Below are 12,410 nucleotides of genomic sequence, written 5' to 3'. Positions count from 1 at the left end.
CTCATGAAACACTAAATTGTGAGATGTCAGCCTGTCCAATTTAAAGCATTTAATACCATAAGCCTCAGCCAATGTCTACAGTATTAGACTACATTAATTTATTGATATAACCTATCTATGGCTACTCTGCAAGTCTGGCATAACAATGGATCATGACCAGATCACCAGATCTGCTTTTAGAACCAATATGTTAATGTTTTATCACAATTCCATAGCTGTCTTCTAAAAATGGGTATTGAATGGCTTTCGTTTTTACCTAGTCAATAAAAATCGGAATGTCACAATAAATGTTTTCTGATTTTTAATTCTGGAGTATTTAAGTGGCTGATGTCAAAAGAACTAGGTTCAAACTTCTGCAACAGCATACTTGCAAATTTCCTATTCACTAAAGGCCCTATGAAAGTACATTCTGTAGTAAAAATTTTAATTTTCTGGTGATCTGTTCATGATCCACTGTTATCCACAGACTTGCTGAGCAGTCTTCAAGCTTGTTAGGAGACAAAGATATTAAACATATTACTTATGTGCTTTTCTCTACATAAATAGGATTGACATTTCTGAGAAAATGGCTTAATTTAATAAACAGCTATTGAAGCAAGGCAATAAGCAACAATAGCATGAATATCCAGAAAGATCCCAGGGCACTCAAGGAAGGAGAAATATCCCAATACTCTTTCCGTTTAGTCTTCCAACATAACACCCAAACCCTTAACCAACTCTTTGATACTGCCTTCATCTCTTTCATTAAACTCTTCTTAGTCCAAAGATAGACGATCTACTTGTCCAGTGTGTCTCCCTTTAAAACTAACTGTGTAATGAATGGCTACATTTGAGAATTGGGGCAGAAGTATCAAGTGGCTCTAAGGATCACCAGGGGTCACAGACCTGAAGAATTCTCATACGCACACAACAGAACCCACACAGTTGTCTGCTAAGTACTCAGAGTGGCTCAGAACAGGCATTACAATGTGGCCACAGTTGACCTTGATCTTAATAATTTGGAAGATTCCTGGAATGCCTATCACATAGTTACCTATCACACATCACATAGTTATATATCACATAGTTACACAGTTACAACATGAAGAGGATGCCAGATGATTACACAGCCCTTCTGTTTTAAACGTTACAGTTCTTCTAATTTCTTCATCTGAATCGTTCTCATTTATGCAGCATCTTGTTATTGCAAGAACTTATTCCAGTCAGCTATTTGTTCTGTTGTGGCAACTAATGGAGCTGACTAAGTACACTTTTTTCCAAAAAATAATGCATTGAAAATAACTGTTTCAATTAAAAAGTTGTCTATTTTTATAAACTGCTACAGCTCAGAAATGACTGCTGAAAAAAGTTAGCCTGTGCTTCTCTTCTTAGATTTATTTCACAGATTTTGTCCCTTTGGAAGAATTGTAAAGTTGTTTCAGGCATATTTTTCAGATATATTACATATATTTATTTTTTGACCTGGAGGCTGTTTAGTCTTAAGAGACTCTCTTAAAGCTGATAAAACACCTGTTTTCAAGTTCAAAAGCCAAAGGATTCCATTTTTCTTCTCTAAAAACATTTGGAGTCAATAACAAGGCCTTGATGACTTGTTCTTCAATTTCTAGTGGGTTTTATTCATTCTATCAGGTTTCTGAAAGTTACAGAAAGAACAAGGTTGGGTAGTTGGGATTAGTGGTGAACACAACCCAAAACTGTGGATAAAATAGAAGCAGAAAAAATAGGAAAATGGTTTTATTTGCTTAGGTAGAAAAAAGATGCCTCACAGTATTTTAAGCAATTCACTACCATCTACACACATGATAGATAAGGGTACTCCAGTAGAGGCAAGGGGCATGGAGGGGAAGGAATCATCTTGAAAAAGAATTCTGAGGTTAAATGGATATGATGTAAAATAAATGTAACAGTATTTGGGGAAGAGGAAAAGGGAAGAATCATAGTTTATATTTAAGTTAGGGAGACCGGGCAAAGTAAATAGTCCAAGGAAATACAGAAAGAGGAAAACGATTGTGACAAGATTATAGATTAAGTTTTGCTTGTTTAATATCACTTTATATTACTTTTTGTGTTTGCCACTTGAGAAAGTATTAAAAATGGAAAAACAAAGATATATTTTATTCGTTTTTATAGTATACCTAGCACTGCCCCTTACACACAGTTAACATTTATGTACTCACTATGTACCAGACATGAGTTTAAGAGTTTTATGTGCATTATCTACCCATCTTACAGATTAGGAAAACAAAGTTGAGAGAGTTAAGCAACTTATTCAAGACAGAAACACAGGGCTGGCTGACTCCAAAGGCTGTGTTGAGTAAGTACACAACAAATAGGGTGAAAGAATGAAATAATCAATCTTTTTGCAGGGTTGTTTGGACTAATATATAAAGAACACTATAGAATTGAAAAGTTGACATTTAAACATTTTCCTTTTTATGACAGTTTTGTTTACCCCTTTTTCCTTAATTACTAGTACATTTCATTTTATGGACATATAAGAAAGTTGTACTTGCAAATGACTGACACATTTCTCGATGCTGGTAGGTAATCCTATCGTTGGGAATATACCTAACAAGGAAAAGGCAAGCATACAAGTCCAGGGATGTTACTGGACATGTGCTGGTACACAAAATAGTATTGACTGAAACTCTTACATATTTCTTTTTCTGAGTTGCTTGCAGAAATAAAAGAAGTGTGGATACTGAAAGCATCTGACATGTTGATGACAACCTCTGTGAGAAGATAAAAGGTAGGACTGACAATGACGAAACTCAAATAGATGGGACTCTATCTAGTCACCAGTGCTATAAATAGTAAAAATACTTTACTCTTTTTTCCTTCATAGTCATGGGTAGTAGCATACTATTTTTGATGCTCTGTCATTTAATTTTGTTTTGTAGAAAACACGTTTTGGTTTTCTAATTCTCAGAATGGTTTACGTTAACTTATCTGGGAATCAATCTGATGACAAGTCTGTAGAATATCATCTCAATCTTTCGTGTAGAATACTGATTTAGTTTTTATAGGATAAAGTTCAACTATATAAGCAAAACAAAAAAGGGTGAGTATAACAACATGCTCATGGACAGCTTTTATCTGTACATCAGGATCCAAAGGGTGTTTTCTATCTTGCTTTAGACATCTAAAAACTGAAACCTAGCAATGGGCAGAATCCTTAAGTTTCTACAAAGTGAAGCATTTAATAACAGAGTCTATGGCTACCAAGAGTTACACTCTTGAGAAAATGCAAATGATCCACTTAATGATTTTATTTTTAAATTAAAATATTTTTGTTAAAATTTTTTTTTTTCATAAACTTGGACAAGATTCTACTATCAATCTGAGGACCAACTACCAAACGGTCAAAAGAAGATTTTTTAAGGAGCTCTGTGCACAAGAGCTCTGTGCACAAGGAACTGTGCACAAGACAGTTCAACATTTATTAACAGATACATTTATACGCAGAATGCATCCCAAAGTTTTTTGAAGAGATTGGCTTGTTTAGAACTCAGAAAACTTTAAAAAAGAAAAACAAAACAAAACAAAACAAAAAAGGTACTGAAATGGTGGCTGGCTCCTAAGGTAGAAACCTAGTTAATGAATAATACAATGGAACTTTACACAGTTCTCCATTATTTCAGCACTATAGAAAAACAAACCTCAAGAACACCTGGGAAGTTAGAGGCTAAACAAATATTTGTCTTTCACTGGCCCCTCAATCTTGAGAACAGAACACTGCTTTTCCTATCTTGTCTGATGAAAACAGTGATGGTGGTGGGAAGTGAATATAAAATTTTTCCAAGAGTAACTCTGCTTTCAAGGCCCATAGGAAGGGATTCGTTTTCTTCCTACCTTCACTTTTGTCTTCACTGTTATCTGCAATAGCATGAAACGACTCTCTGAATAAAAACTGGAAAAATCAGATAATACAAAACAATACCTCTTTATTATATTTGCAATTTCATGAAAAAGTGCCTTCTCATCAGCAGCATAGGTGACTTCGAGTCCTGTAATTCCAGATCTAATAAGTAATGGAGTCTGATATCTGATATCTAAAAAATAAACAAAATGTCTATTATATATAACATTATGTAATAATATACCTTCATAATATAAAAGTAATATTATCCCTTACTTTTAAGTAAAATTGTACTACTGAAATATTTCAAATTAAGAAAACATCCCACCAAGTAAAAACATAATTAACCCAATGTCTTTAAAAAACTCTCAAAAGATTTTTTAGTTTCATATACAACTGAAAATTCAAATTTTATATTTTCAGCTATTCTCCTGAAAAGACTGCATTCACAAAATTTCCTAGAAAATGACATATCACTGGCTGGGCACAGTGGCTCTAGCCTGTAATTCCAGCACTTTGGGAGGCTGAGGCGGGCAGATCACGAGGTCAGGAGATCAAGACCATCCTGGTTAACATGGCGAAACCCCGTCTCTACTAAAAAATACAAAAATTAGCCGGGCGTGGTGGTGGGCGCCTGTAGTCAGCTACTTGGGAGGCTGAGGCAGGAGAAAGGCATGAACCTGGAGAATGGCATGAACCCATGAGGCGGAGCTTATAGTGAGCTGAGATCACGCCACTGCACTCCAACCTGGGCAACAGAGCAAGACTCCATCTCAAAAAAAAAAAAAGAAAAGAAAAGAAAAGAAAATAACATATCACTTGTGAAGAACCTGTATTACTTTGTTTCTGTCTTTACTCTTCCTAGCAGGACAGCTTTGCTTAACACAGGACATTTTAATCTCTGGTATGATGAAAATGTTTAACCACCAACTCTGTAGGAAAAAAAAGAAAGCCTTACTTTGTAGTGCTGGCCTATTTCATGATGTAAGGACCCCTCCCCGACCCTATGGCTGATTTCCAACTGCCAAAGCGACAGCAACTAGTTTGAAAAATTCATGAAAATCCAAGAACTGGCTGTGAGCTGGTATGTGTCAGCTCAAGCACATCACTGAATAAATTGCAAATTCTTAATATGGTTGTATTCTGTGCTAAGACTTCCTCCTCAGTGGACTGAATTCACTTGTAATGGTGACCACTGAAAGCTGCAGAGGGACAGTAGGTATTTTATAAAATGCCTTACATGGCATTCTGTATGAAGAACCTCTGAACCAAAAGTATATGTACTTAGAAAGATAAAGAGATATAAGCAAAGTAAGAATACATCTTAAAAGTATCTTATGAACCATTAACTTATAGTAGTAAGATAAACTCTCTTATCAGCAAGAAAATACTTGCATATGCATACATAAGGAAGACTGTGCACCTAATCTAGGGATACATAATAATGTGGACTCTGTATCAGTAATAATTATTTTTATAAAATAATACTTAGAACAAATTATATAAGCTAATTATAAAATATTGAGATCTTTATATTGCACTGCTTCTAACTTAAAAATAAATAAATAAATGGGGTCTTGCTATGTTACCCAGGCTGGAGTGTAGTGTCTATTTACAGGCACAATCACAGTGCACTACAGCCCCAAACTCCTGGGCTCGAGCTATCCTGTTGCCCAGCTTCCCAGGTAGCTGGGACTATAGGCAGGCACCACTGTGCCTGGCTGCTTCTGACTAATTCAAGTAAGAATAATACATCTAGGACAAAGTTATACACAATCTCCTACTCCTATCTCAGCAAACATTTTAGAAAAGAGTCCTCAGGCTTGCTTAGATTGGATCTTCAGCATAGGAACTCCTCATTAAAAAGTTCCTCCTAGAGTGGGCAGGTATATCATTAATAAAAACAGACAATACCTTGACTGAAAACTGTCTTGTCTTTATCAATCACTATTACACCCGTGAGTTCTGTTTTTTCTGTATCTGGCAGTGGAGCGTCAGACGAGATGCAGTAAAACAGAGCACAGATTGGGTCAAATTCGGGATCCGGTTCTAAGTCTCGTCTGGTTCGAGCATGCAACTCCACACTGATTAGGGTAAGATTTTGTATCTATAAAAGCAAATAAATATTATGTTTTTAAAACATTTTTTAAAGACATGCTCAAAGAAGTATGTTTCACTAAGGCTCTAGAGAAATATGTATGTAAGATTACAGAAAAAATGGACATAAAGGACAAAGTCACAACTCAGCACTCCACAGATTGAAACAAAAGATTTTTACTCCCAAGATTAGATTAAATCAATTCATGATGTTATTTCAGAAAATCTGCTCTTGCCATAATTTCTCAATGACAATATTTAGACTATTTTTCTGAAATATATGCAGGATCTCTCAATTCTTGTTTGAGAAAGAGAATGACTAGTCCAAGTGGTTATACATTGAAACCAAAGTCTGTCACGTTTTACTCTTCATGTAGGTAGCTAAACTATACGGTTTTACCTGTAGTTTAAAGTAAAAAGAGAACTTCTTTAAAATTTAAATTTCCTACCAATTAATTCACTACTACTTCAGGGCTACTTAGACTTTTGCATACACTAGGTAGATTTTTAATTATAGTTTTTCCTGGGAAAAAAAAAAAGAACTGTTATGGTATCAACTACACAACAGCCAGATTTTTACCCATGCACATTTTCTCTTTAACATATAATGCAAAAAATGTTAATATTTGCTTTTCATGCTTATTTTTCTATGCCAATAGAGACTTTTAACTGTAATTCTTAGTTTTCTTTCTAAAATCAATACAGAGTAAGAAAAACAAAATATAGGTTAAATTCATGATTACAGATAGAATTATACTTCATCTTTTTATCATGTACATGTACCTGGCAATGGAAAACAGATTACTGTTACAATATTGGTAATTGTTCAGATCATATAAATTTAACAAAGGATTTGTGTTTTGTATTTATCTTGCATGCAAAATGTTGAAGAAACGTAAATTCAAGTCTCTCACTAGCGACAGGAGTAGAATTTGGTAAATCTCTATGAAAATTAAAATTCATTGATGTGGCAATCCTATCCCTGAAAATTTATTCTAGAGATAGATATACATGTAGACAAAATATACGCACAAGGATGTTTACTCAAGAATATAATAGCAAAGACCGGAAAAAAACTGAAGTTTACCTGTTGGGGACAGGTTACATAAATTATGTGGTATCCATAAAGGATACATACGATGGAATATTCTGTAACCTTTAAAATTTTCAAGGGAATGAGGCAGATCTATACGTCCTAATATAAAAAGAAACTATAATACACTGATAAATGGAACCAGTAAATATAGCAAACTTCTATACATGAAAAAATGGAAGCACATTCATAGAAAATTTCTGAAAAGTGACATAAAAATGTAGACATACTTATTGCTTTTGGGGGAAAGAAATTGCTAGCCTAAAGTAGGAGAAGTAGGAGGGAAGCTTACTTTTCATTGCAAATTTTTTTGTCCTGATTATTTTTGGTACGTACCGTTGCACATGCTCATTAGTAAATTTGTTAAAGATTTTTTTTTTTTTTTTGAGACAGGGTCTCTCTCTGTTGCCCAGGCTGGAATGCAGTGGTGTGATCATAGCTCACTGCAGCCCTGAACTCCTGGGCTCAAGTGATCCACTCACTTCAGTTTCCCTACTAGCTGGGACTCTAGGTACATATCACCATGCCCGGCTAATTTATAAAACTTTCTGTAGAGATGGGGCCTTGTTGCTCAGGCTGGTCTCGAACTCCTGGCTTCAAGCAATCCTCCTGTCTCGACCTCCCAAAGTGCTAGGATTACTGGTGTGAGCCACTGTGCCTGGCCACTAAATACTTTTTAAAATAAAAAGAACATCAATTATGCATGTATAAGGAATAATAATAAAACAAATACAAATCTACCACTTTCCTCAGAAACATATACTGCTGTTTCTACTTTAAAATATTAGGATTAAAAAAAATCAAACCACATGAAATGGAGAGCTAAGTGAAAAAACTTTTACTTTTAAATGCATACTCTTCAGAATTTAATTTTAACAATAAGCATGCATTAATTTAGTAAATAAAAAATTTTTAAATGGAAAACTCCTCCCACAAACCCAAATAAAACAAAACCACCAGTTTCATCAGAAAGGGATGAACATATGAGGCCGGGCATGGTGGCTTATGCCTGTAATCCCAGCACTTTGGGAGGCTGAGGCAGGTGGATCACCTGAGGTCAGAAGTTCGAGGCCAGCCTGGCCAATGAGGCGAAACCCGGTCTCCACTAAATACAAAAATTAGCCGGGTGTGGTGACGCATGCCTGTAATCCCAGCTACTAGGGAGGCTGAGGCAGGAGAACTGCTTGAACCTGGGAGGTGGAGGTTGAAGTGAGCTGAGATCGTGCCATTGCATTCCAGCCTGGGTGACAGAGTGAGACTATGTTTCAAACAAACAAACAAACAAACAAACAAACAAACAAAGAAAAGGGTGAACATCTGAAAAGACATAAAGACTCTGAAAACAATTTTAGGTTAAAATGGTCTTAGAGGTTGATTTTTGTTTACTAGATCAAATTTTCACACTCAAAATTTGCATTTCTATTCCTTGATAACAAAATGCATTACTGTGCTTAGGGAGTATTTTTTTAAAGCAAACTATATAAAGACATGGCTTGAGAGATTTAGTGAGTGTGACTAGGCAAGAGGGAGGTGAGAAAGGGGGACAAAGATTACAACCCTTGTCTTCTGCACTGAGTGTTGACGTGAGAAGAAAGGAGATTATCCTAGGGTAATGGAAACAGGGAGAAAATGCCACAAGCACAATTTCCTAGAGAAAGGAAGAGAACAGTGTTGAGTTTTTCTTTGGTTTATTCCTGTTTCAACCACCGGGCGGCAGTTCGGAATGTGCCTTGAGGTGAGGAAAGCCTGTTAACTGGAGGAAGAAGCTGTCAGAGCAACTAGTGAGACCTCCTGAGTGATTTTAACTTCCAAAGGGCCCCTGGTTCTGAAACAGGGTTACCCAGGAAAATGTAGAAAAGTATACTTTTCAAATAAGAGAATAATCGAATGTAACACATCTTTTTGCTATAGTCTATCAAATTTGCTATAATACATATTTTTAATAGTTTTAAAAAATTTGCTAATCTCAAGTGTGCATTTGATGGTATGTATTACTGAATTTATCACTGAATTTATGTAGGCTTCAGGGGCCAGTATAGACATAGGTATAAAACAGAAAATGTATAGATGTTGTTGAATGAGAAAAATGTGCAAATGAATAAATAAGAGACTATGTTCCGACCTAATTCTAAAAAAACATAATTTTCAGTTCAAATTTGAAGAAAAAAGGAGGACAATATTAAAATTTTTCCCTCAGGCCAGGCGCGGTGGCTCACGCTTGTAGTCCCAGCACTTTGGGAGGCCGAGGTGGGTGGATCACGAGGTCAGACCATCCTGGCTAACACGGTGAGACTCCATCTCTACTAAAAATACAAAAAATTAGCCGGGCGTGGTGGCGGGCACCTGTAGTCCCAGCTACTTGGGAGGCTGAGGCAGGAGAATGGAGTGAGCCTGGGAAGCGGAGCTTGCAGTGAGCCGAGATCGCGCCACCGCACTCCAGCCTGGAGGACAGAGCGAGACTCCGCCTCAAAAAAAAAAAAAAAAAAAAAAAAAAAAAAAAAAAATTTCCCTGTTTATGTTAATCTAACCCCTAGAACAGTTTACAACAGAATTGACTTGAGAAAAAAAACTACACTTAAAAATTGAATTATAACTTAAAGGTGGTTACTAATCCTCTGCTTTAAGAGCAAAGACATAAAATGACTGTATAAAACTAGCACTGTCCAACAGAAATATAATGAAAGTCACATGTAACTTAAAGTTTTCTAGTAGTCATATTTCAAAAAATAAAAATAGGTTAAATTAATTTAAAAACACTTTGATCCAATATATTTAAAATATTATTCTTTCAACATATAATCAACATAAAAATTACTAATAAAATATTTTATTCTTTCCATGAAGTCTTTGAAATCAGTATGTATTTTATCCTTCTAGCATCTCACTGTGCATGCTAAATTTTCTACAGAAATACTTGATCTATACTTAATTTCATAAAACTTAGAGTAAAAACTAGTATTACATACCTAAGTTGTTCCAAACATACTTTGAGTCAACTATGTTTTAAAATCTAAATTAAAATTAAATAAAGTTTAAAATTCAGTTCTTCAGTTGTATAAGCCAAATTTTAAGTTCTCAATATCCATGCTGGTAGCGGCTACCATATGACAGCACAGGTGTAAACAATGAAAATATACTCCGATTTCTACCTTACTGCCAGTCAGATATGTACTTTGAGTTTGTTTTCTGCATACAAATAAATTTATAGTGACCCATTCACATATTCTTTCCAATGCATACTGTGGCTGACGTATATTTTTGCAAAGTCCTAGTCTTTGGCAGACAGCCTGTGCTGTGAAGATAGCTGGGTTATATAGAGAGTATGTGAATGAATGAATTTATCCTCTTTTGTAGCAAGCTCTAATCCACTGAGCCAATCAAACAGAAAATACAAGTAAATATCACATTTCAGATGTGATATAACATCTTAATATAATAATCCCCAAAATACAGTCTTTTTTTGTTTCTCCCCAAAGAGACAGAGTCTTGCTCTGTCTGTAGCCTGGGCTGGAGTGTAGTGGCGCAATCATAGCTCACTGCAGCCTCGAACTCCCAGGGTCAAGTGATCCTCCCACCTCAGCCTCCCAAATAGCTGAGACTATAGGTGCGTGTCTAATTTTATTTTTATTTTTTGGTAGAGACAGGGTCTTCCTATGTAGCCCAGGATAGTCTTAAACTCCTCGACTCAAGGGATCATCCCATCTTCACCTCCCAAAAATCTTTTCTTATTTTAATGTCCATAAGCTGAATTTCAGTTATGAGATTTGTGAAAGATACGAAATCACAAAGCAGTCTCAGCAACTTAAATTCTTTAAGTTTCTCTACTGTACATAAACATGTAAATATACAAAATAGTAAGAAAATGAGAACAAGATGAAGATTAATAGGATAGAATTCAATATATTCCTTCCTCGTTAAAAAAATTCCATACTTGTTTTATAGAATAAAAGAGGAGTTAAATTGAACACAATGTATGTGTCCTTACTGTTGCAGTTTTACCTCATGTAAAGCTTTTGCCTCCTGTAAGTTTTGTATGCTGACTTTGAAACCGTAAGTATTGTTTAAAGATGGTCCATCAATCTGAGAAGTTTCTTTCTGTGGGGTATTTACTGCTGCAAATTGATTCTATAAAAAAAAACACACACACACACACACACACAGCCAGAAAAAGATACGTGAGCAATCATTTTTCTTTTGATTACTTATTCCCACATAATATGCTTTATGTGTTTGGTAATAAATGGTAAACTAATATCATCTCTAAATTCAAGGAGAAACTGTATTTATTAATGTTATTTTCATGCTAACAAAGATATCAGAACTGGATATATGTGGAAATATAAGTAAACCATATGTTATCTCTCAGTTCAGAAGCCCCCAATACTGAAAACAATAGTTTTATAGGGAGTTGACATTTATACCACATGGACATTTATCTTGACCTTTCTTGAAAGTAAGACAAGCAAGCAATCAATATATTTCCAACTACTTTGGCTAAAGTTTGAAAAAGATTTGAAATATTGATTTGTATTTTACCCTAATACAACATGTGTCTGAAAGATGAATTAAATAAGACAATGTAAATAATCTTCAAAGATTCAGAAAAAAATGGCATCTTTCCTTTCCTCACAAAATTTTTTTTTCTGATTTCTAAATCTATTAACTGTTTCACCCAAAGTGTTATGTTCACAACACACTGATACAGTATTTTTTAATATATGTAGCTTGTAATTCAATACTATTTTATAAATGAAAGTTTAAAAAGTTTTATAATCTCAAAGAAATACTAAAATATATTTTATGTAGTTAACGACATTTATAAGAAGTCGTCAATATATAAGTGATTTCTAGCATATATTTCCAAGGATGCATGTCCAATGTATACTTCTTTCATATAACCATATAATTCTAAGTTTTGTCATATTTTTAGTATTTGAATAAAGACATCTGCGACTTTCCAGAGTTTCAGTAGTAAATAATGTTGCTTTCTTTTGCTACTTAGTAAAATAAATTTTAAAAAATCAGTAAGGTTATATTTTAGAAAAAAGTAATCAACCAAGAAAAAGGATATATTTTTGGTGGGATCAAAAATCACTTACTTGAGCTCTGCTGTCATTGGATTGTTCTGATTTTGCCAGTAATCAGTTAATGTATTTGTATCCTCATAATCCACATTTTGGCTATCATATTCACTTTCTCTGTAATATTTGTATTTACATATAAGAATCTTTTAGATCCCAACAGCAAAAAAAAAAAAAAAAAAATAAAAAAAAGGCAAATTTTTGTTGTCTCAAAGATATGCAAATAATGATGCAAAAATTTAAGTAACAAAAATTTTTTAATTGAGACATAGTTATCAAT

General features: G+C 34.6%; 1 protein-coding gene across 3 annotated transcripts in view; it reads right to left on the bottom strand.

The window, feature by feature from the left end:
* The window catches only part of REV3L (REV3-like, polymerase (DNA directed), zeta, catalytic subunit), a 205,646-nt gene that overhangs the window by 56,322 nt on the left and 136,914 nt on the right, over window positions 1–12,410 (bottom strand). For all 3 annotated transcript variants that reach the window (XM_011970620.1, XM_011970619.1, XM_011970618.1), the window contains 3 exons: window positions 11,049–11,174; window positions 5,774–5,966; window positions 3,941–4,052 (listed from right to left, as the gene is read on the bottom strand). In XM_011970620.1, coding sequence (XP_011826010.1) covers window positions 3,941–4,052; window positions 5,774–5,966; window positions 11,049–11,174 — 431 coding nt within the window. The remainder of the gene's footprint in view (window positions 1–3,940; window positions 4,053–5,773; window positions 5,967–11,048; window positions 11,175–12,410) is intronic.

This window comes from Mandrillus leucophaeus, unplaced genomic scaffold, assembly GCF_000951045.1.
Source record: "Mandrillus leucophaeus isolate KB7577 unplaced genomic scaffold, Mleu.le_1.0 Scaffold96, whole genome shotgun sequence".
NCBI classification, from domain to species: domain Eukaryota; kingdom Metazoa; phylum Chordata; class Mammalia; order Primates; family Cercopithecidae; genus Mandrillus; species Mandrillus leucophaeus.
This window is presented reverse-complemented; position numbering and strand designations above follow the sequence as displayed.